The sequence below is a fragment of the Capsella rubella genome, unplaced genomic scaffold, assembly GCF_000375325.1.
Source record: "Capsella rubella cultivar Monte Gargano unplaced genomic scaffold, Caprub1_0 scaffold_2, whole genome shotgun sequence".
NCBI classification, from domain to species: Eukaryota; Viridiplantae; Streptophyta; class Magnoliopsida; order Brassicales; family Brassicaceae; genus Capsella; species Capsella rubella.
Window position 1 is genome coordinate 8277520 of NW_006238922.1, and position 26614 is coordinate 8304133.

The window sequence follows — 26614 nt, forward strand, 5'->3', positions numbered from 1 at the left end:
GGATTTGTATATGGGAAATGAATCCACTTCTGTTCAGATTCATACCTATCTTTGTTCTGTTCGAAGAGGATCAAGTTTAACCTGATTGTATAAACAATGATAAAAATTGCTTAGTTAGCAGAAAAGCAAACACTGATTAGTGTCTTGAATAGCATAAGGAATAGTGAAGTTACACAAACATGATCTTGTAGGTTCTAAAAGATATTAGTTTTCAGTTCATCGATAAGGTTGTCCCGAGATCAGTTGTTAACTCTCCAACCAAACACCGAAGGATTTCATATGCAATCTCTGATCCAACTCCAAATAAATGGGTTTCAAGATCCAGCCATTTCTCCATCTCGATGCTGATAACTTCATCCATACTAATCCGAGCTAATCTTCCCCATTTTGGAACTTCTTGGAGAACTCCTTGAATCAACTCGTCAGGTTTAGCAATCAAAGGCTTTAATCCTCCACAAGAAATGTTTCTTTCTTCCAAGTATTCGATCATGGCATCCACGAGGAAACCTCCTGTTAGTCCAGGGAGGTTGACTAGGTGATCAGAACGAGCTGCGTAGATCATGAGTTCATCGAAGAGTTCTGGACCAATGAAGTAGTTCTCTTGTGTAGTTGTAGTACCAGCCAATAGCTCGGTATGGATTATGACTTCTCTTGCAATTGTGGATCTCTGCTGCGTTAACATGAGACCCGTGTTGCTTAAACAGCGGAGGGTGATAGAGATATGGCTGACAAGACTGGCGATAGCTTGATAATGACTACCGCTTTTTGAGTTCTTGAATGGAGTCAAAGAATCTTCAAGAATGTCCCAATCAGGTTCTATAGGCTCTAGAGGTAGCTTCATCTGTCCTGGAACTACAAATCATAATAGCAGTTTCAGGTTTCAAATACGAGAACTGACTTCTTTTTTGCAGGAAACAGTAGTCTGATTAATGTTACGTACCTGAGAGATTGTCAAAGCTATTCGAGAAACAACTCTCATTGGAGAAAGATGCATCAAGTACAGAACCTGGACTCGTGTATTCACTGTTTGCATTTCCTATTGAACTCCACAACTCTGGTTTGCGTTTCCTCTGCAAGAATCAAAAAGCAAAATGAATAAAGATATAATACTAAACGGTGATGTCCTTGCAGGTTATACACATACCCGATAAGCTGGTTCTGCGTAAGGCATATCGATATCTCGAATATACCGCTGCTCCAAAGCTAAAGAAGATAGCAACTCATGGAGGATCAGAGATGCTGATTTATTGGGTAAAGCACTTCCTCCCACAGCATCATCTTCTTCTTTAGAAGCCAATTCTTTCAACTTTTGCTGAATCAACCCAAGAGTGCCTACATCAAGCGGTGGCCTTGGAAACGATGTTCTTGAGTTTCTTTCGCCCATCTGATGTGCAACACGTCGAACTCCTTTCCTCTCTTTGGTTTCTTTATAACCTTGGCTATAACTTCTATGAGGGGAACAACCAGGTTTCAATGCAGTTTCATTGCTACCACTGGGGTCATTACTACATGGGCATGACCATTCACCATCTGGTCTTCTTGGCACTGGCACTGGATTCATTAAGCTACTTCCTCGTTCGTGACTACTATCGCAAGCTATCCTTCTCTTCCGCGCTGGACTGCTTAATCCCGACCTATTATAAGACTCCTCAGCAAATTTTCTCTGGAGCTTCAAGTTCCTACTAGGTGAACCTCTATTCATAGCTATAAAGTCTTTCTCTTTACAGTTGATTGCATTTGCAGGTAAAGAACAACCTCTTTTGTTCTGCAAGGTAACACCCGGCAGCGAGATTTCATCCTTACCATGCTTCCCACTAAAGTCATACCGGGCACGATGAAGAGCTTCCCTAGCCATTTGATCTGTACTATCTTTAGCAAAAACAGAAGCAGATGGTGATTCTTCATTTCTCCAAAACACATTTCTTTTACTCCGTTGAAAAGGCGTTGATTCAGAAACACAACTCATGTTCTTTCCAGTTTCTTCAGCTACCGGACTTGAACCATTCACATCAACCAAGCTACCACATGCTTTACAAGAAGCAACACTACTGTTAAAACCACGTTGCAACTCAGGCAAAACAACAACTTCAACTGGTTCTTTCATGGCATTGTCAAATCTTCTAACCCCTGAAGAACCTGGATAAGCAATAACACATTTCGCATTTCTCTTCCCTGGTTCCAAAATCCTATTAGCAGCATCAATCAACCTAGAATTCCTCCTATTAAGCCTCGGACTTCTAACAGGAGAAGCAAGCTTCTGATGCTGATGATGATGACTATTATACTGATGATGTTTCCTAACACGAGTCAAAACATTCTTAATCTGCAACGCTTCAGAACCAAACTTCTTAACCGCAACACGTCTGTCACAAACCCCTGTTGTTCTCTGCATCTTCTGTGGCCTTAACTTATCAAAACCATTCTCTTCTTCTTCCCCACCAAACACATCACATCTACTGTTCTCCTGAATCTTTGGTTTCTTCTTGTTCTTCCCTTTGTCTCTATGGTTAGATGGCATTGAGTCAAGCCCCATTAAACGTGCTACTAAACTAGGAGATCTCATCTCATGCTTTTTAATCTCCATGACTTCATTCCTATTAGGAAAACTTCCTCTGTTCTCATCATCAATCTATAACAAAGAGTATTATTAGTTCACTGTAACAACTCAATCAAACTAAAGATATAAACTTTGACGAAAGTGAGAAACATTCACCAGATTTAGCTTAGATTTGAGCATCTTCTCATTCCCTCCAAACCTCTTCGACACTTGTTTCCCTGATACAACCATAGATAAACACTAACTCAGCATCATCCATTTTCAGACACAACCTGAGAAAGACAAAAACAGAGCGAGAAAGACAGAGAGACAAAGGAGGCAGTGAAAGAGAGAGAGAGAGAGAGAGAGAGAGAGAGAAACCAGGAAGAAGTGATTTGCGAGAAAAGAGCTTCTTTTTAGCAAAGCGTCGGTTCCAATCAAAGAGCTGAAAGAAAACACCGACGCAACCACCGAGTCGATTAGGCCGTTTCTCAGTAATGGCCGCACACGGCGCCGTCTCCTGTAACTCTCCCGTCATCAAGATGACTAAAACAACGAAACCCTAACAAACCCTCTACAAGTTCAGAGAGATCTCAAGCACATTGCCTCAAAATCCCAAGACTTTTATCACATAATCAAGAACGAAGCAAAGAGCCAAAGACCCAGAGAAAGAAAAAAGGAAAAAGTCTGATACTTTATAAAAGTAACTCAGCTTTTGTGAACTTGGGGGAATCTCTCAGAGATGATGAATGTACATCATAAACATTATCAATAGCTTAGTTTTACGAGAATAAGGTAAGAAAGAAGACAGTTGGAAATGAAGAAAACGACAATGGTACAGTGGAAGAAGAAGAAAGAAAAAAAGAAACTGAAGAGAGCTTTAAGAATCATTACATAAGACAGAAGCTTTGTAGTTAGAAGAAAGAAGGAAAAAAAGGTCTTGTGTCAAGAATTGAGAACTCAACGGGTAATATTCGCAATTGGGACTTGGGAGAGAGTAATAAAAAAAAGTGAAAGGAGACAAAAGCAACACGATAGTGACGAGAAGTGATTGAAAGAGAGGTGAGGACAGAGGAGATTAGATTAGAGAGAAGAGAGAGAGAGATGAGAGAGTTGTTGTTCTGTAAAAATTATTACTGTGATTCTCTTCTGTTGTCACTCACTGGCGGTGAAAGGGGCTCGAGAGAGATTGTTACAGAAGAGAGAGAGAAGCATGCGCACAAAAGGTTAAGTAGCTGATACAAAGTAGACTTATTAGAGATGGTAAAGAGCTTTATCGAGGAGTTTAAAAGAGAAAGACAAATATGCAAAGAAACAAATTGTTTTTATTTTTTTATTTTTCGGTTAGTGGTTCTTGGTTAATCTGGTTTGGGATCGTTTACTATAAGTGAACCGATTAACATGATTTTTAGATGGGTTTAGGTATTGGTTCAGTTCACAGAATTGAATCATTTAATTTGAATGGTTACCTGACTAATTTTTCTTTTAAATTGTTTTTTTAGCCAAAGTAAATTTTATTATATTAAAATTTTTAAAAAAATTACCAAAACAGAAATGAAATCTTTGTCAGTAATATGTATCCAAAACAGAAAATTTGATAACAGAACCGACTTGAATTAAATACTTTTTTCTATCAACGAATTAAATACTTATTCGGAAAGTTTTCAAAAATCGATTAATCGAAAATTTAAACGAGTAACCAAAATAGAACCAAAGTCTTCATGTCTATAAGCTATGAACAAATAAACTAATTTCTTATTTTACTTTACTAAAACTCTAATTTCTTTTCTTTTTATAAACTAACTAACCAAAATAAACCGGACTATACAAAATTTACGGAAAAATATCAAACTTATTATCAGAGATCCAGATATTTTTACGGATTATAAATACAAAATCGAGTCGAACTATTCAATAACCAAATTGATCCGAACCAAATATTTCAATACCAAATAATTCTTATAAGATAGATTATATACAATTATTCAGATTTATAAAAATTGCAAAAGAAAAATATATCAAACTTATTCTAAAATTTAGAATCAAATCGAACTAAATAGGTTTATAGACCTACATACAAAATCGAATCGAAATATTCAATAACCAAATCGAACCAAATAGGTTTATTGACCAACATACAAAATCGAATCGAATTATTCAATAACCAAATCGATCCAAACCAAACTGTTCAATACCAAATAACAATTGTCGGATGATTATATTAAAAAGAAAAAATTCAGATTTCTTATGAAACTAAAAAAACAAAATAAAAATATAATAAGGGTTTCTCAGATATAAGAAGCGGAAAATGTGGTTCCGAAACTCGAACATGACAAGAAGGTGAAAGGTTCGAGAGAGGTTTCTGTTTCTCGTTTTTGAGGATTCCACCTTCCTCTGTAGTCCGTTTTCTCACTTCCAAACTTCTTCATTGGTTTTTGAAACCAATACTTGAAAAAATAATACAACTTTCTTCTTGGCCATATGATTTTCTTGTTGGCCAATCAGTTAAAGACACGTGGACAATACATCTGAGTGTAATTATTTTGTGGGACAAATGAAAGAAAAGAAAAAAAAAAGTTGGAATAGCCATTTTTGGTGAGGCTAAACAACGACCTGACCTTTGTGAGATGACAATGGTGTGTGATGGGGTTTTTAAGAGGTTTGTGGTACTAGTTTGTCTCCTAGGGCAACAATAACAGTATAATATATAGGTCACGAACCAATGCTCGTTAAGAATGATAAAATTATTATTCATGCATGTTGAAATCATAATTTCTTCTGTAGTCTTAAAGACTATATGTGATAAGGTCCACTACTGTTATGTTAACTTAATTATGTTTAGGTAAGGACTTATAAGGTTCATGGATAGAAATGAATACATGTATAGAAATGATCGTGCAGAGTTGTAAAAGGTTATGGAAAAAAAAAACATAAACTTTTAAATCTGTTTCAAGTTTCTTATAATCCCATTAAGGATTTTTATCTTGTAAGCAAAACTTAGGGATTTATTATTTTTGGTAATGAATAGTTACCAAATTGTTATTTAACATATTAGCTAGATATACAAATTTTCTTTAAATTTAACATTTTAATTCATCAAAAAATTATGGTTATATGCAATAATCCTCTCAAGTATGAGATTAGAGCGAGAAAAATATTTTTTGAGTTAATTACTCAATAAGGAATTTTTTTAATGGCATTTTTGGTTTTGCCGTAAAATCTTATTGATTTGCCATATCTCAAGTTAGAAAAATTTGATTAAACACGCGTTTTACTTGTTATGTTTGTGTTTAGTCGGTTTTAGTTGTCTTTAGGGTTTAATATTTACTATATAATACGTCTTTTAGCAAATAAAATCAAAAAATAAAAAAATTTAAAAATTCGAAAATGGCAAATCCACAAAAATTTTAGCAAAAATGGCACATTCGTAAAATTTGTCTTAGAAAATGGCAAAATCCGTAAGAATCCTATTTTTTCTCGGAGGAAGAAAAAATTAAAGCAAGTAAACTAGTCTTCTCTGATATCAAATAAACTCGATTCGGATAATCATACAACTCAAATAATCCAGATTTGGGTGAGTTGTACTAAGAGTACTTTAGGAAAAGTTTTAAGTACAACTCTAAGTAGTCCATAGTTCCTAAAGCTTTTATCAAGACCTAGTAAACATACAACTCTAAGTATATGTATTTCCTAAACTTTTATCAATACCTATATCCAATGTTGTTGTGACTATTGTGTTAGCTGCATTAATCAAAGGGTTCAAGAATCAAGACTCAAAGAAGAGCTTCATTATTTGTATACTTTAGATTCTAGTAAAATAATAATAGTGAACTCCATATAGTGTATGTCCATAGATAGAGATAGGTGTAAAAAAGTTTGAAATGTAATAAGACAGAAGAAAACAGAGTTGCGTCTTTGTCTGAGTCTGACGAATTCTGAAATGTCACGGACAAGAACTCCATACACGCTAGGAATCTCCCACTTATACTCAAATCACACTGTACCAATTGTATTATTTTCTTCTAAACTGATATATATAGTTATTTACACATACGTTCAATATTTTAAAATATTTTGTTTAGCTATATATTGATAACTTTTAGTAATATAACTGTTTGGAAATTCCCAACACGAAAACAATAAAAAAGAAGGGATCAAATTTTGTCAAAAACTCAAAAATAAAGAAAAAAAATACTATAGCAATATTTTTTTTTACTATTTGAGAAAAGTAACATTTTGACCAAGATGAAGAGAGACAAAGATTCCTGGTGCATTTTCTAGAATACTGTGGTTTTGATTTAACATAAGGGTGACAGTTATACAGTTATGGTTATTATTATTTTCACCAGAATAGTATATTTGATTTTTTTTTGTATTGTATAAATTACATCTTTTTTTAATAGGCATCATATGTTTTGTAAAGAGTATATGTATCACAAACGCATGTTTGTATTGGTTATGGATATTTTGTCCATAGTGAGATGCATTCTTTTTTAGAAACCGATTTGTAGTGAGTAAAGGAAAAAAAACTGATTTTGAAATTAGACTAACATAAAAATAAACATGTGAGATATTCATAGACTATATGATCAAATAACATATTATTTTAAAAATATAATATTTTAAATAAAAAATTAGAAAATGTTATTTTCAAAATTTTGTATGCATCACTTTTTTTTTTTGTAAAGGAAATTTTGTATGCATCACATGAGGCTGAATTATGAGTGTGCCATTTTTATTCAAATATGTAAAAATACTATTTTGGCACATTTAAAATCCTTTTCTTTTACTAAAATACGTATTTCATAAATCATAACATATATTAAACCTTCCAAAATTCACAAATGCCACTCAAAAAAAGTTAATATCCGGTAATTAACTCCTTCCGAAAAATACAAAATTTTTTGAGGGACCATCTATTTTTAAACGTAGCAAATTGTTTCAAAAGAAATTATGAAATATACACATGAATTCAATATTTAAATAAATATATATACACATGCATTTAATTTCAAATATATATACTGTTTATGAGAAAAAAATTACAAAATATTGTCAAAACAATAGAAATAGTTAAGTTTTCGAATAAAACTAGTTAAGCCAATTTTACCATTTTGAAAAAGCAACACTTTGACCAAGACGGAAATTTATTTTATTTAAAAAAAAAAAAACTCATGAGGCATTCTGTAGAACTCTGTCGTTAGGATATATGTGATGTGTTTTTAGTGTATAAAAGGTTTATTAAAAATTTACAATGACATGTCGTGTTGCTTTAAAAAAAAGAAAATTTATATATATTATATTTTCTTATGGGAAAGAGGATACGTGATTTATAAGATCATTATATAGACATTTACCGTTACACATATTATTGTCAAAATTTATATGTTTAACATAACAATTGGGTCGCAGAACTGCTAGCTTTATCTTTTTGACCACATGGGTATAAACCTCTTGTTAAGGTCCATTTGAAAGCTTGGAAGTACCATACCCGTGAGATACCCTCTTTTTAAGGATTAATCTCGGATCCTTCCATAGGTCTGGGGATTTACCCTAAGTTAACAAAAAAGAAAAAAAAAAAAAAAACATAATAATTGTGGACATATGAAAAAAAAATACTTCATATTCTTACATGCAAAAGATGTTGGGCTTTTGATCCAGAAAAATATGTTGGGCTTTGGTTTCATGAACTTAAACATTTACAAGCCCGTGGAAATATTGTCCTTTATTGCTAAATGTTCAAAACAAAGTAAACCACTCAGAGCTATATCTATTGTAGCCTATATCATTTAGTACAAGTACATGTACGTTGACTTGGTTCAAAGTTGACTTTGCAACTTAAACGTAATTAATGTTTTGATCAAAGTAAATAAAATAGTTGGAACAATTATGGTGTTAAATGTTAATTAAGCGCAACCGATTAAGTAAACTCAACTTGAGTAACATAGAAAAAAAAAAAAAACTTGAGTAACTGAATATATGAACAAAAATAAGCTGAATAATGAAATTGAGATGAATAAACAGCAGATAAATAAAAATATCTAAGTTGAATATCTAAATGCCAAGAAATATAATAATTTAATACTATTACTGTTATAGTGTTATATGTATAATAATATCAAAAGTGATATAACTAAATATTTCAACTTAACAATTATTAAAAGAATAAAAAACAACTAACAAATTATTCGTTTATATACGAATACAATTTTTTTTATTTGTATTTAATCAATATGTATTATTTTAAATACAATCTAACATTTTTAATGAAAACCACATCAAAATTTAGACAATATTTTCTCACTAGCGAGTTTATGTAATTCTTATTTTCTTTCACTTCAACATTTTGACCAATATTGGCATCATTCATGTTTTGTTTCTCATGAGAAATATCACTTTTTAAAAATTAACATTTTCAATAAAAATGTTGTTTCGATGAATAAATATGTGAAGTTTCATAGTAACAAATATTAATATTATATTCTGGAAATGTATTTAAAACTGTATTTTTCTTCTAAACTTTGGATGTTCGTTCAACAACCGAGCAAAGAGATGTATGTTAATTGTATATTATTACATTGCAACAAACTATACATATAGTTGAATTAATTTTGCATTTCTAACTTTTTCAGTCGTACTAACTCTTGTAATTAAAAAAAAATCATAGCTTTTCAGATATTTAGAATCCAGCAATCATTCAAATCTTGAAAGAAAATTTGCTAATTAGAAGAGGTCCTGAACAACTTATGAAAAGATGTTTAATTTCCTTAGGAAATGATTAGTACTATGTATGTACTCTTACTGGAAAGGTTTACAGCTCTAAGATGATAATTAGATTTATGTACAACCGAGATTTCGAAAATATCAATTTGAAAATAAAATAATATGGCATTTGTGTGAAAATGAGAGCACTATGATTACTGCGAAATTGCGGAAAATAGATGAAGAACTGTTAAAAGAACGTTAAAAATGTAAATTAGTATTATATACATTAAAAGAGAAATAACAAACAAATAATCACGATATAATTTGTTAGTAAAACAAATATAAAACTATATATTTTATATCTAATTTGAATAATAAAATATATTTTACATAAAATCTCTTGTACATATTTATATATATATATATATATATATAAATTATTGTTTCTTTTGACCAAAAAAATAATAATTATTGTATATATCTAGAAGCTGTTATATTTTTTAAGATGGATATATAGACAAAATAGCTTAAAAAAGAGATTTGTATATATATAAAAAGATTGGACCACATGCTTTTTTCTAGTGCGTGCTATATAGAAACAAACTCTAAGTTTAGTAGTACTCGTTTCTGAATAATTAAAAAGTTTATATAAGTATGTTTACTTATTTCTGGCTTATAAGTTTGCACGTGTTGGACAATTAAATACCTTGTGCATGCATGAATACTGTATTTGTTAATCATAATTTAACTCAACTAGCTAGGCTCTCTCAATATGATCGGTTTGGCCCATGCATGATTGAGATTTTAATTATATCTCTTAAGCATAGGAACCAACTCGAATTTTATAATATAGATTAGTAAACCTATCCTTATAACGAATAAACTGAACAAAATACAAACTGACCTCCAAATTTGGTGTATAACTAAAATTCATTAAAATCTAAACTACATTAAACATAATTAAAGCATATAATAATTACATAATCCACATTATTCGTTTCCTCCATGCAAATTATTCTTGATTGATCAAGTGCATGAATCGAACCTAATTAGTACCTAACTAGCTAACCTATTGTAGTATTGTTTAGCACTTTAGCTCATATTATTCTTTATCCATGTGCATCGATCAGTTTTATATTAGCATTGTCGTATGTTATATGAATTCAGCCGTAAGTTTCTTTTAAAGAACCATGGATTACCAAAAATGTTTACTAAAACCACAACATTTTTACAATTATAAATGTCATACTGTGATAACACTAACTAATACCAACCGCTAAAGCATATCTTCTGGCTACGTACGTACAACAAAACTTAGTTTAGAGTGTGAGTGTTAATTATGGAAACTAACATATAAATATATTGAATCAAACTCAAGTGTTGATTTTGTTGTTTTTAACCAAACATCCAAGCATTTCATCGTACTAAAATTGACAATCTGTGGTTATTACCATTTATTATGTACCGAATTTCAAATTAACTTCACCACTTTTATTGCAAGAGGTTAATATATTTTAGTACCTCCGACAACAGCAGCACAACTCACTCAATGGCTTGACAAACAAGTTAGGGACAGACTATTTTCAATTCGGAGAGCTGGAGGTAGGCGGTATGACGCGGATTTTCAATTATGGATCCAATCTCGTGGCTAAAATTGTTTTTCGATTTTTTCTCAATATTGTTTCATAAGCATCTTTCTCTATCAAACGATTCACTAATTGTAAAAACGTTATTTTTCTTTTGAGTATAATTTAACATTAAATTCAAAAAAAAAAATTAGTACCAAAGCATCATAAATTACTCGTAAATTTCATGTATTAAAAGGTACACATATAAAGAAAAACAAGTTTTTGATAATAACTTTTTTTTTTTTAGAAAGAAGAATAAAAAATTAGTGACAACCAGAAGAGAATAGGATTTAAAGTGTGTTTTTAGTGAGTGCCCTACAAACCATGTGGCGGTTGACATCTTCTGGATTATAATTGTCATCCATACTTCCTTGTCTTAAAAGTGACCTCTAAATAAACAGTTTCACTACAATGATAACTTCATCTTTCTTTTATAATATGCATGACAACTAGTTTTGTAATGCATTTCAAGATTAGTTTTAAAAGGACTTTGAAGTTTTGAACTATTTAATATCCAATCAACATTGGTCAACAAACTAGAAAATATACGATAAGGATATATAAACCCCTTTGCATGTAATTAAGGTTCTGATTAGAATACATATAAGTGCATGTCTTCATAAATTGAGTTCTATACTTCTATATATAAACTTGTGAGAAGCTTTTATAATTTATTTGATTCCAATCATGTTAACAACAACAACTGATAAAGTTATATAAAGAAAAATATGAATGGACCATTCGACTTTTTTCAATTATTGCTAAATGTTCTATACTTTAACATGAAAGAATTCAAAATAATTTGAATGTGTCTATATAAATATATTTTTTGAGCTTTGTGTTTTGAATTAGTAATATACTTCTTAGATAAAAAAAAATCACAATATTCAAAACTATTAAGAAAGAAACATTATCATGATCGATCATATAGACGTTTCACCCTCTAGCTACTATATAAAGGACTGCCCAATGGATCCAAACGATCCATGGTTTGTTGTGTACTTGTGCAACCCTCGTTAGCACACAGTCGCACATGTATGTGTTATTTAAGTAACGAGTTCGTTTTGGACTACACCTATTGTTTCGTTATAACCATCCAATGCCCACAAACTTAATATCCTCCAACACTAAAAGAATATGTGATAACAGTTGGATGGTGCCATCATTGTTTACTTGACTCTTGACTATACATATCTTTCAAACATCATTACTAAGCCTTAGAAAAAGTCTTATTCATCGCGATCAGATTTGGTGTTGAAGATCGAATCGTTTCATTTTCTAAAATCAACCTATAAATTAAAGGCATTGGAGTATAAATGTTTGATATGAATCGTGTGAACTAACTAAGATTGATAAGCTTTAAAAAAAACGTAGAAAACAATAAAGGAATAATTGGCACGACGTTAAGCTAAACTTTACATGGAAATGATAAGAAAAAAGTAGAGATTTCACATCAATTTTTTTTTTTTTCTTTTGCATTGCTTTAGTGATAATTGACATTAATTGGGTAATACACACACACACACACACCATGTGAGAAATATTCATAAAGGAACAGAATAGGACAAGCTCCAAAGATAATTGTTTACCTGTCACTTGTCTTGTCGCATTTTCTAATAAAACTTATCATTGTTATTTTTTTATATAGTTTTATCCTTAATTAGTCACTATTTAATTACCAAACAAAAAATGTTTTAGTAATAGACTAAGTCAAGGTTTTATATCTATGTCTTCTTTATTTCATATTAATATATTTCAAGTTTCAACTACTAATTTTATTATATTTGGTTATTCAAGTAAACGAATCAATTTTAGAATCATTGATTGAGAACGACACGGCCTGCTGAAACCTACCTTTACTTGATCCACAATTTTGCCCAAACAAATTAGTATTTGATTATTTTGATCCAATAATATTAAGACTAATTAAAGTCATATTAATTTGGTTTTTGGTATTAAAAATTATTTAAAAGTGGAAACCAAACTTAGAACATTATTTTACGGAAAAACGTATAAAACAGTACAAAATTCGTAAAAATATAATAAAATTAATATATAACTTTACATTAGCAATATTTTTCTAAATAAAATATAAATATTCGTAAGCTTTATTAATATCAAAATAATACCAAGAAAATATGACTTAGTTCTTTGCCTTATCTTTATCGCTCTAATTATAAACTCCCTAACTATTTATATATAAATATCTTTATGGTGATTGGTGATGAACAAATATCTGAAATTAGCAGCCTCATATTAAAAAAAAAAAAAAATCTAGATTTTATAAACATTGATAAAGACAAACTACAAACACAATTACACCACATAATCTAAACAAATTATAATAAAATCTAAAGAAAAATAAAATAAAAAACTCAAAAGGGTTGTCATGGAACCCCACAAAACACACTGTCAGAAAATCTTCAGAGAGCTTCAGAAGAAGAAGAAGATGAAGAAGAAGAACAAATCAGAATCAAACAGTAAAAAAAACCCATAAAAAGACATAAACTTACTCTTTACATTCTTTTTTTATCTCTTCTTGTTCTTGTCTCTTCCATTACCAGAAGAAAACATGGAACCAAAACCAAACAAGTTCCCAGAAGGGACAACGTTTATAACCGGACTCACTCTTATCCCGTTACCTCCATGGCTACCATAACTATACCCTCCATAGCTTTTCTTCAACGGAGGTTTCGAGAAACCATTATTGCTACTACTCAACGAAGACGAAGATGAAGAAGACAACGATGAAGACTGCTGTAACTTAACATGCTCTGTGTGTTTCCTCGAGCTGCTCTGTTTCTGTTTACTCGATGTTGAACCGGTTGAGTTACTCCGGTTTAACAACGGCAAAGGGCATAAGCTTCGTCCGTAGCTGCTTCCACAGTTTAAACTACTGCTTCTCTTAAACCCCCAAAACGACTTCGTATTGTTCTTCTCCTCCGCCGTCGTGGTTATCACGTCGTCTTCTTGTTCCTCGTTCTGTTTCCTCTGTTTTCTTGAATCCGGTTTACTCTTAACCGGTTTCGGTTCGGGTTGGTGCGAGTCTTTAACCGGTTCTGGCTTTTTCTTAATTTCGGTAGGTAAGATTTTGCCGTTGGAGAAAAGCTCGTCGGCTGACCAAGAACCTTGATCGAAGCTTTCGCCGGAAGTAACGCCGCCGGGAATGCAGAAATCGAAATCTATGCTTGAGTTGAGGCTTGAAGGTTTCGAGTTTGATGATGATGATGATCTCAAGGGACGTTTCTCTATTGGTATTGCGTCTGATTGACAAAAGTCACGTGAAAATGAGATTCTTGGACTCATATTTGAGTTTTCCGATAAAAGATCCACCGCCATTTTCTTGATTTTCTTGAAAATAAAACAAGAATTGTTATATGTTTTATGGTAATGAGAATTTTTGTGAAAAAAAGATGAATAATTTCTGGAGAAAAAAGAGGAGAATGAAATTAATATTTCCGAGGAAGAGAGATAGAGAGAGATGGATTTGAGGAAGAAGGTGAAGAAGGATTAGGTTTTAATTATTTTTATAGGTAATTTTTAGGAATTAAATTGAGAAAAATTAGAAAATAATTATTTGTTGAAAAAGGAAGAATAAAATGGTAGTAATGTATATAGAAGGAGAGGGGGACAAAGAAGCGTGTCGTTTGCTACATATTCACATGCATGGGCCAAAAAAGGATATATGTTGGTTCTTCACTTTCGTATCTATTTTTTTTTAATTTATTTTTTTCTTTATTGTATATATGTGTTTTTATAAATTGAAACTTTTGATAAAAGAGATATTGAAACTTCTGTAAAAAGAAAAATTATTGAAGTCAAAAGAGACATGTGCAGACTGCAATGTTTGAAATGTTTTAGATGGTTGATGTTTGGATTCGGGTTGACAAATTTTGATGGAGCAGTGAATATAGACCAGCGGTGTAAAAGTTCACCGACGCGATCGAGACTTTAGCATACAATTAGATTTTGTCTAAGAGAACTTCGTGAGAGATTAAGGTGAAATTTGTGTGTTAAGGAGTAATCGTTTGGGTATTTTTTAAGGAGAAAAGATTAACTAAATTGTTTGAGTATTGTATAGTGTTTGCGCAAGACTTTTGAAAAAAAAAAAATTTTGATAAAGAATTTTTTTTTTTTTTAGATTGTCGGAGAGTGTTGTGGATTTTTGATAAAGAATATATATATATATACATATGTATATATATATATAAGTGTTCTAAATAGGATTTTAACTATATATATATATATATATATATATATATATATTGTTTGCTACAAATATATATATAGTTAAAATCATTTGAAACACTTGCTACAAATAATATCAACATTTTTAGCATACGATATAAATGTTATAATTGGTGTCTATTATGTTCGCGACAACTATCTTAGCTAGATGTTAACTATATTTTAACGTTTTTTGTGTATGTTATAAAAATTTCTTCTACAATTGAGAATTTGTTATTAGCTAATAGTTATAGTGAAATGCTATCAATAAAGATATATTTTGTAGTTTTTGTGTAATGTTTTATGAACATTTTTTGATATTTAATTAATAAAACGTTTATTCATATATCTATATATATATATATATATATATTCTTTTGTCATCTAAGTAGTTTATCTAATTCATTTCCTTTAGATATTTTCTCAATTAAATTATCCATCCTCTTAGGCCAAATTTTTAAAGAAATTAATTTTACCAAGCTAGGATATCTGATAGCCGGATTTTGAGAATGGATCATGGATCGGTCACTTATCGATATTATTAAGATATATTAAAATCCATTAGAGTATTGAGATGTAATACAGTTCTATCCTATAAAGAAATCTTATTATGTATAAATATTACTCTTATGTTAATGAATAACCAAGTTTTTCTAAATTATATCACATATATATATTATGTATAGTTCCGAGACCAATGACTTCGGAACACGTTACAAAACACACATGGTACGTCGATAAGTTAGTGTGATGATAGTAGTGGTTAGTGGTTACTGCTTAGGTAAACGAGAATGTCCCAACGTACACTTCACGTTATATATAAGGTCGCGCACTAGCCACTCTTCGCATATGAGGTGTTTTGGGATGATATTGACAATTCGTTGGTGCTTCTGATTTGATATATTTAACCCAACGATATATATTGTCATGGCTAAAAAATTTAGTTGAAGACTTTGAAGTGTTATCCAAATAGCTAGTTCAACAAACTATATATTTTTATTTGCTATTAAAACCTTGTCATCCAATCATTTATTGGCAGTGACTATACCAAGTACCAACTACACGATGGTTTATATATATATGAGTATTGAATTAGGAGCTAAATGATCATACATTGTTGTCTTATTATTAGTCAAGTTCTTATATATTTTAACCGAGTTGTTTTTGTCTTTACTAATTTAGAAATATTCGTATATTTTAAGATTCTCATCACTTTAGGTGTAGTTTTAATGGTTAGATAATATAATAAAGTTTAAGAATTATTAAAAAGAATAAGACTGGTGGCCTTTGTTGATATTTCCAAACTAATGATAAGGGCAGACAAATGTCTATTACATATCAAGTTGTTTTTTACTAAGTTGTTGTTATCCACTTTTGTAAAATATGAAATGTATATATCAAAGATTTTGTGGTGTCTTTTATTTATATATTAAAAAATAATTTCATATTATTTATTTTTCATATGGATCGTTATTTTATACAATAATGATATTTTTTTAAAATTTGTTTTTATTTATTTATTTTCTATCATATAAGCTATATGAAAACAAACTTATATAGCTAGATAAGAAACGGGTCTTCATCATCAAATAACTTGTAAGTTATAACAAAAATTAATCTCTAGTTACTAAAATCTATAGGCTACTTATATACTGTATATATATGTGATAGAAAAGTCTAATTTCTTTATTTATTTTATTTAAAATATAATGAGTCATCTATGCGAGTTTGCTTTTCATAAAATTGAAATCGATATTTTCTTAAATTTGAAGTAAAGAAATTGTTATTGTGACAGAAAGAAATAAAGAGAAAAGGAGATTTCATATTATCTAGAGAGTTGTATAATAAAACTTTACATAAACTTATGAATTATGTGAAAAGAAATATAAAAAAAAAAAAAACAGAAGACAAAGTAAGCATGGCCATGCATGGGTCCGATATATATATAGCAACGTACTTACTGAAAACGAAGAATCCCACTAAAAAGAGAAGTGAAGGGTTAAGAGATGGTCCACGTTTCCTTTACTAAGAGATAGTCCTCTTCGGATCGCACCACACGAGCCCCACCTTTAAACCAACCCGACCCGATTCGACCCGACCAAAACTTGCCTACTTTGGCTGCTCTCGATAATACTAACAACGAAGCTGTCCAATTCAGTTAGGGTTTTGGTTATGATGACGGACCCTAGTTATAAACACTAGAGATGGTCCAGTTCCGACAAATAGCATTGGGTGATGTTTTTTGCTGACAATTACCGAACAATAATAATCAAAACTGCTTTTGTTTTCTACATAAGTTCTATACATATAAGATGAAATGAAGAAAGCTTCTTATTTTTTCTCTAAATATTGAAGTGTTTTTCTAGAGAAACCTTACATGTATTTTTGTTTTATTTTAGAGAGCATCTTATAATAGAAATGGTCTTAGCTACATCTCATTGATACTATTTATAGAATTGTTTAGCTACATAAGATTAATGAGTACTATTATCATCTGATAATCTAATAAAAAAAGTCGTTGGGTAATTTGGTAGAAGTAATATATTTTACTCCTGAATTTGAAGTGTATTAAGTTCTCTATGTTTTTCTATAGAGAAACCTTACATGTATATTTGTTTGATTTTAGATCTAATAGAAATTGTCTTAGCTACATATATATCACTAATACTATTTATAGAATTGTCTAGCTATATATTATTAATTAGTACTATTTTTTCGTCTATTAATTAGTACTATTATCATCGAATAATCTAATGTAAAATTATCGCTGAATAAATTTGGTAGAAGTATATATTTACATTTCCACACTTAAATACACAAATTCATATAAAGATGTTTGAAATATAAATATATGAACTGAAATAATATATAAATCACAATAATAATAATAATAAAAAATGAAAGTTTTTTTTTCTGAAATGATTGTGGTTTTCACTAGAAAAGATGGCGAACTAGGCTTCATAAAATTTAAACAAGCTCTTTTACGTAGTCTCATTTGCAAAGATCAAAGACTCACGGGGACATATATACTATTAAAGCTGAAGTACCCAAAATATTGACCTTATAAGAATAACCATCTTGCATCCATATACTACATATGCATAATATTTTGGTCCCTTACGCTAAGTACAACACAATTAGTCATGCTCTTTATTTCATAATAGTAAAGAGTTCTAAAGTTTAAGACTTTAAATCATATACTAACCAAACCTTTATGAAAAATACAAAAAAAACAATCAAAAGTTAGAACTCTTTATGTTTATTTCATTAATGCATTTAATGTAATAATTTTACTAGAACATCAACTATATATATATATAATTATATCATAATAATTATTAGAAAAACTAAGATAAAACAAAGAAAATAAGTAGAAAATAGTAGAAAAAATATAAGGAAAATGTATGAAAAATATAAGCAACTACGGCTCTGTTTTTTTTTATGTGTGAGATCCTCACCAGCTACTGATTATAATCTGTCTTATTTTTGTAACTATGAGTACTTTCTAAAGAGTATAATTATAAATTCTGTAGATTTCCAATTAATTAACTCGGAGAAAAAGATGAAGAGTCCTACCATTTTCATGTCTCGAGTTTCTTTTCTCTAAGTTCAACAATAGTGATGTTGATTATAAAGAAAGGTAGTGACAGTCCGGATCAATGGTTCATAACTTCATATTATGTCTAAAGGAGTGTATAATCAAAAGATAAAACCCCTAGTTGCCAAGTATTCTAACTAAACGTATAATCTCAGTAAGATATTTATAATCAACCGAACATAACTTCTTTGTTGTTATTGTTGTTGTAGTTGCTGTGTATTAAGGTGGTAGAGATCGTGGAACACTTGCTAAAATTAAACGAGTTAAAGCTTGAGGCCAAGGCCACCAAGTCCAGTAGTGTTCATATGTTGTAGGCATGTCTTTAACCTTATCGTCCCATAACCTATGATCCTAGACATGATCACATGACTCATGTAGTCATGTACTTGAAATAACAGACACTTGAGCTTTTTCTTTTCATTAATAACCATATATTTTGTACGAGCGTTAGATAATTTTACAGGTCGTCGTAGAGCTAAACACTCCAGAGTTTGAGTAAGCACCGTTCGACTTTGTCATATGGCGGACAACGAGGACCGCTGCATAGTATTGGTATTTGGTAGGTTACTATATATATTTCAACACATACTAATTCAATTCGGATGAAGTGAATACGATATGTTTGTCTCATACTTCGACCAATTTCTTCATTGCTCTCTTTTATGCTTTATTATATATTTATTACTCATAATCTACTTATGGTTAATTAATTAACATAGTTTCGTACTACTCAATACAATTCCAAAATTTCTATAATTTTTTTTATAATAAATGTTTAATATTAATTAAAACTAAAAATATAATAGTTTTTTACAATGATTACAAATTAAATATAAGATAGTTTATAATATTATATAATTCATAATTCATATTTATATACTATTACCAAAGATACAATTTTTACGTCCACCATTACTGGCCGAAGTAATTTCGAAAGTGTGCGATTTCATTTCCAAAAAAATTCTAATTCTTTTTCGGACAAACTAAAAATTGTAATACTATTAAACATAAATTGAGAAGCAATAGGAAAAGAAAATTGTTATTTAAAAAAAAATTAAAGAGCTATTGAAATAAATTCTGGTGATTATTTTTTTTTTGTTTCTGCTAAAATGTTATTTTCGTAAGTTATACAAAATAACTCAAATTATATTTTGAAAAAAAAAAAACTACTCAAACAGAAAACAAAACATTAAAACGCGTAAGATCTGGTCAATGTGGTCACTAGTCATGGAGGATGGGTCACCTAATCAATCTTTTTCTCTCTAAAAAAAGATGTTAAACAATAATTTTCTCACAATTTCCTCGAACAAGATGAAGAAGAAACACATTAGACAACTCATTAATAAAAAATGTCAAAATCTCAAAAAACTAAGAAACCAATCAAATTCGTCCATTTTTTTTCCCTCTTTTGCTTTTTTTTTCTTTCTTCTTTCTTCTTTCTCCTCGTCACTCTTCAGATTCCGGGAATAAAGAGAGAAAAGTTTCAATCTTTTTGTTAGCCGGAGATGGTTACGCCGAACTGGGAACTCCGAGGTTGCTGTAACCGGAATCAGAATACTTTCCTCATCACCATCGGAATCTTCACCGTCGTTATCCTCTTGGTCAGTTTTAATAAAGTTTGAAACTTTATATGTTTTCTTCGATTCAATTGAAGATCCGAAGAGGTTTTTGTAGATTCTAGCCAAAAGGGTTTCTGATTTTAGTGTTTATGCAACTATTGACCTATAAATTTCATTCAAATTTTGTGATTTTTGGTGTCATATGTGTTGAGATGTTTACAGAGGTTTCTTGTGTGGGGTTTTGGTTTTTACAGCTATGGAGGACATTTCTATTGACTCCATTTAAACTTATTACGGTGTTTTTGCACGAAGCGAGTCATGCTGTTGCTTGCAAGCTTACTTGTGGAGATGTAAGGAGCTCTCTTACTTACAACTACTATTCTTCAATAAAAATATAAAGGGTACAAGTTTGATTATAGGTGTCAACTAAAGTATTGAACCCTTGATTCAGTTTGCAAAATGTTGCTTTGCAAAAGGCATAGAAGATATTATGGTTTCCTAAGATAGAAAGGTTATTGCTTTAGCGATGATGTCTCTGTGTTCTCTCTGGACATGGCTGTTTATCACAGGCTGTCATGTCATTTTATGTTTTTCTCATTTGGTTAATAGAACACAGTTTTATCCTTGCTTCATAAGATTTGTATATGATTCTCCCTTGCTTCCATTGTTTATGTGTTTGTAAACTAGTAGCTTCTGTCAGTAGTCTAAGAAGCCACGACATACAGTGAGTCTACTTGAAGAAATCCAGCTGCTTAAGCATTTGGTGTAAGTCTGATATATCTAGCTTTGGAATCAATGTAACAGATTTAGGTGTTGTGAGTTGGTTAGTGAGGGCTGGATTTATAAAGATGCCCCTGCAGATTGTTTAGGGTGTAGATTTATAGGATTTGATTGGCATTTCGGTTTAGTAATTCTCTAATAACCAGGAGTGTACAGCTTCAGCTCTTACTATAGTTCTGATGTGATGAAATCCACAAACTTTTCTTTCCAAATACTGCTTCTATGAATATGCAAGTTTTACACCCCTGAACAAAACTTTTATCTTTGGAAAGTCTAGGTATAGATTACTGAGAATACCATCAAATTTATGAACCATCTCTTTGTAAAAATCTGCATCTCACAGTCGTATATAATGTGGATAATGCTTATCTTTTAACGTATGTCCCTCATTTTGGTTACTCATTTCCTTAATGAATCTAAAGGTGGAGGGTATGGAGGTGAATGCAAATGAAGGGGGTTCGACAACAACACGTGGTGGCATTTACTGGCTGATCTTACCTGCTGGCTGTAAGGCCCAATCTATCTTTATCCCTTAACCAATTTTTTCGAATTTAGACACTCCTTTGTTGATGGATTATAGGTGAAAGGGCTAAAAAGTGTTACCCTTTTTTGTTGTTTGAATTGGTTATAGATCTCGGGTCATCATTTTGGGGAATGGCTTTGATTCTTGCATCTACCAATCTGCTTACAGCAAGAATAGCTGCTGCTGGTTTGGGTCTTGCTTTATTCATCGTCCTCTTCATTGCCAAAAACGTAAGAAGTTACTATTTCGCTTATTTACAGAGTCTTATTTCCTTAAAAGTCATCAACATTAAACATTGACATCTTCAATTTTGACAGTGGACGCTTCGAGGTCTTTGTATAGGTGTGTTATCTTATCTCGCGCGTCCTGTAATTGCATTTTCTTTCTAAGTACCCAAAATGCTTATATAGCTGTAATATTCCCAGGTTTCATAGTTTTCCTCGCTATCATATGGGTTCTACAAGAGCTAACTACAGTCAAAATTCTCCGTTATGTCATTCTATTCATTGGTGAGATACTATAAAACTCTTGTCTCTTCTCTTGTCTCTCTTGTTAACATCATTTAATTTCGTTTAGCCTATACTAAAGCTGGAATTACAATATTGCAGGTGTGATGAATAGCTTATTCTCAGTTTATGGTATGTAAATTCTTATCTCCCATTTCCTTAAAGTTATGACTTATGGACCAATAATAATATGGCTGCAATGCACAAATATTAGATATCTATGATGACCTGATATCTCGGAGGGTCCATTCGAGCGATGCTGAGAAGTTTGCAGAGATCTGTCCTTGCTGTACTGGTTGTGGCTGGGGTGTCATCTGGTTAGAACTATAATCCAACTCTCAGTATTCACATTCTGAAAATGAAAATGAAAAACCGTTTTTTTCTAACAAACTGTTTTCGTTTCAGGGGAATGATATCTTTTGCATTTCTTTGCGCATCGCTCTATCTTGGCCTAGTGATCTTATCGTAAAACCGTCATTCTTTGATGAATCTGTTGGTGTCTCTCAGGTTCAGATTCTTCTTAGTGAAATGCAGAGACAATAGATTGATGATGACAAAAACAAAAGAAAACTTGATTCTTTATTAGATCCCTTGGTGTGTTGGGGGATTTACATTTGATTGAAACCATAGGGTTTATTTGAGAGTTTGTAATGTAAAATTCATAGGAAAAATATTGATTTGGTCTCTGTTTATTGTATTGAAAAGTTCGTTGACTTCTTCAACAGAATAGAAAAAAAAGGTCCATTGACTTTTTAGATGAGCTATTCATTCTTGAACGTTGAAATTGTTAAAAGCTTGAATATATAAGACATCTTGATATCATCGTCTACAAGGTTTGGTCATATGGTTTTCGTGTAAGAAAAATAGAATGTTTCTGAAGATAATTGTCGGAATTAAAAATTTGAATTGATAAACATCAAGTTTCCTAAGTAAGCTATATAGAGAAATCAAAGAAAAAGTCTTTCAACTTTGGTCTACACGAAACGAATTTGTTAAACCAAAAACGTTTGGTCTTGAGTGGTTTCTAGTTTCCCATTTATTTGATATCCCAAAAAAATAAAGAAAAACCATTGACTAACACGGTTTGAAATTGACCAAATTTGAAGAATTCTTGTAATCCCAATGAACAACAACAACCTATCCACAAAAATTGGTGCTTACAAAGTTTTTTTGGTGGTTCATATCAAGTTAGTCTTCTCTTTTTGGTTGAAATGTAAATCCCAAAAATAACAAAAAAAATTGTATATATATTTTTGTTATTATTAAAAATTGTTAGTAACGTGGCCTAACTAATCCCAAAAACTAGTTCAAGTGAAGAAAAATTGTCACATCTTATATATATTATCCAAAGATTTTAATCCCATAGGATGTGAGATTTTGGGACTCTAATAGAAATGCACGATATTTTTTTCCTCGGTTGTTCCACACGTTACTATTGAGAGCCAGATTTTTTGAACTTTTTTCAAGAATCATTACTATTCTATCGAGATGTAACTAATTTGACCCTAAAGAATATACGTTTTTATGTGTAGATGATGCTCTTCTCCATAATATATGTTGGAGATATGCCATAATACGTTGACAACATTAGGCAAAAAGAACCGGGTTCGATAAGTTGAGGAATACCAAACCGAACACCAACGACCAACTTGGAGTCGTACGTACGTGGTCCAAAAAGAAAAAAAAAGAAACTCAATAAGATACAAAAGAAGAAGAAGAAGACGTAAAGCTCAGATTTGGAGCATAACGAACTCCACGTCACGGCCAACCTTTTCTTCCCATACCATTGACGACGTCTTCCAACAGTAACCCTTCATTCTCTATACCATTCTACTCCACCCTCACATTCTCTTTTTTGTTTTCTTCTTCTTCTTCATCTTCTTCTTCTTATGAGTTTCCTTTATTTTGTTTTGTGCAACAAAAAATGAATGGCTCGTGAGTTTTTTGGCATAGAAGTAATCACGTATGGTGATGTGATGTCATGCATGAGATATATAGTTGCAACTTGTAGATATATGGACAAGTTTGTGTAAAGAAAACTTGCATCCACGATATTTAAAGTATTATGCATGTTGTAGAATTGAACACGTGGTTTAAAAATGTCTTGGATAACCACGTTTGCATAAAATTTATTTGGGTTTTAGATTTCCTTATATAGCAACTAATCCACGTAAATTCTTGGATTGCTATGTGATAGCAAAAATTGAAAAAGATAATAATGTTGACTTGTAAATAAAGTAAGAAAAATCAGTTCTGTCATTTCAGAAGAGAAAGTATGTCACATGTAAAATGGATTCATTGATACTTTTCATGAGAACTTCCCACAAGGAAGCCATTGACCTTACCTTTCTCTATATCCAGCTAGAACAAATTTTTATTTTGTTTTATTTATGAAGTCACAAGAACTTTACGTATAATAGTTGGGGCTACATCTTAAAGAGTATTTAATTATTTTATATTATGCTTGGAATATTCATAATTTAAAATATATATGGTAAAGTATCAACCTAGGCTAAAAAGATTTGAATAAAAAAGATTTAACTGTTTTCGATTTTATCACAAATTCATGTACAAGAAAACTTCTAGAAAAATCAAAACAATTATCCAGTTCCGAATTGGCAATGCACTAATTAACACAATTTTAGATGACATATAATTAGAAAATAATATTTTTGATAACGTTATGTACAAAATATATACATATTTCTTTCATATTAAAAAAATATAGATTGATGAAAACAGAAGGATATGGATTATAACAAAGGTTTTTAATTTTAAATAGAAATTTTAAAATCATCAAAAATTAGGTAAATCTCATTATAAATCCATAATTTAAAATTTGCCGAAAAATTAATACTTTTACAAATTCAATAAAATATCTTAATTAATAATAAAAAGTTTTATCGATATATTATTAGTTTATACGCGTTTTTTTGTTGTTGTACGTGGGTATAAAAAATATGTAAAATCAGTTTCTGTGTGATTTGTAGGATTATTCAATAGTCAACAACTTTTTTAATTTGTTTGAGTAGCATTAGCAATTCTTAAGAGGAACTCTTTTTAAAATTGTTTAAACTTTAAACAATAGCCATTAGATGAAGCCGAGAATCATTAGTATTCCAAGCGAAAACACATTTAATTTACAAATATGTAATGTTCTCAACGCAAAGATGTTTTGGTAGGAGGAAGCATGATGTCTCTTTCAAGAAATGGTGTCTAATCCAATATGAAACTATTCTCTCTTAGTCTAGATTTGAAGTCTTTTGTGAGACACAAGCAACTAAAAAAATATAGTTGTGATTACAGTAGCAACCATGTGACATATAATTTATGAAATAAATCTATTCCATAAAAAAAATATAAACTAGTTTACATTCATATTGTACATTTTGATTCATTCCATATATTTAATGTTCAATTAATATATGATAAGAAAAAAAATACAATATGGCAAGTTTGAGAATTATAATTCTTACCATATTTTTTCTTGATTCTCAAGTTCTATATTTCCAAACCAAACACGCAAATTCCTATATTAATCACAAAATTAAAAAAAAACAGTTCTCAAATTATCTTCCAAAAATGGTCTTTACCTCTATTTTGAGCATTTTCAGATTTCTCCTCCACGTCTACTTGATGGTCATGGATTGGTTTCAAAGACGATGCGTTCTCTTCTTGTTCACACGTAAGTACTCTTATTTTTTTTTGGTGCAATCATTCACACGTAATTATATTGTATATACAAAATTTCATATAATAATAAAATTCAAGAAATTCTCGTGAATCTATTACAAAAGAAAAGAAAAAATCACTTAATTAATAATGCATATCTTAATTTCTACATAAAGAAACACATATTTACACACTTGCTTGTGTATTAATATTCTTATTTCCATATTTATATGATTTTGAGTATTATTTTTTAACCCTCTTACAAGAAATACAAAATCATTTCTATTATATATAGTAGAGAAGGGTTACAAGAAAAGCCCATCATCGGTCTTTATACTATTATCTGTATATTCCTCTCTGAATTCATAAAATGGGTGCAGACGCAAACGCAATACAAACGAACGGTCACGATCAAGGCAAGTTAACCGGCGGTGAAGAGATCCAACGGCTGAGATGTTTCGTCAAGAACTACGAATGGGGCAAACTCGGACCGGACTCATTGGTCGCGAGACTCCAAGAAGCGAATTCTGGAAGACGAGTCGACTCAGCGGTTCCTCACGCCGAGTTTTGGATGGGTACTCATGAGTCTGGACCGAGTCATGTTGGATTCGGGTCCGGGTCTGATAAATGCATGGTTACATTGAAATCGTGGGTTTTGGATCATCCGGATTCACTCGGGTCTAGAGTCGTGGACAAGTGGGGTTACGATCTCCCTTTCCTCTTCAAGGTACCAATTCCTCTGTTTTTTTTCATTGCTCTGTTTTTGTAAAGATGTTACATTTGACTCTGTTTCTTTTCTTCAAAAAAATTGGATTTTTCTACAGTTATAACTTGTAAAGTTTTGAGTTTTATATATATATATATATATATATAACAATAC

General features: G+C 30.9%; 4 protein-coding genes across 4 annotated transcripts in view; 2 read left to right on the top strand and 2 right to left on the bottom strand.

The window, feature by feature from the left end:
* Positions 1-110: 110 nt before the first annotated feature.
* LOC17895058 lies at positions 111-3735 on the bottom strand. Its single transcript, XM_006300681.2, has 5 exons — positions 2918-3735; positions 2714-2775; positions 1145-2629; positions 941-1070; positions 111-852 (listed from the first exon to the last, which is right to left on the bottom strand). The coding sequence occupies exons 1-5, from the start codon at positions 3072-3074 to the stop codon at positions 212-214; spliced, it is 2475 nt and encodes an 824-aa protein (XP_006300743.1). The 5' UTR covers positions 3075-3735; the 3' UTR covers positions 111-211.
* A 9394-nt stretch (positions 3736-13129) lies between these two features.
* LOC17896343 (bromodomain-containing protein DDB_G0270170) lies at positions 13130-14446 on the bottom strand. Its single transcript, XM_006302623.2, has one exon. It carries the CDS (start codon positions 14206-14208, stop codon positions 13399-13401), a length of 810 nt encoding a protein of 269 aa, XP_006302685.1. The 5' UTR covers positions 14209-14446; the 3' UTR covers positions 13130-13398.
* Positions 14447-20061: 5615 nt separating this feature from the next.
* Positions 20062-22826, top strand: LOC17896410. Its single transcript, XM_006302700.2, has 9 exons — positions 20062-20295; positions 20508-20603; positions 21456-21540; positions 21665-21786; positions 21874-21898; positions 21982-22065; positions 22165-22194; positions 22277-22379; positions 22468-22826. The coding sequence occupies exons 1-9, from the start codon at positions 20200-20202 to the stop codon at positions 22529-22531; spliced, it is 705 nt and encodes a 234-aa protein (XP_006302762.1). The 5' UTR covers positions 20062-20199; the 3' UTR covers positions 22532-22826.
* A 3239-nt stretch (positions 22827-26065) lies between these two features.
* The window catches only part of LOC17895185 (mannose-6-phosphate isomerase 2), a 2373-nt gene continuing 1824 nt past the window's right edge, over positions 26066-26614 (top strand). Inside the window, exon 1 of the mRNA XM_006303060.2 lies at positions 26066-26461. Within this exon, the coding sequence (XP_006303122.2) occupies positions 26105-26461 (357 nt within the window). The 5' untranslated portion in view covers positions 26066-26104. The remainder of the gene's footprint in view (positions 26462-26614) is intronic.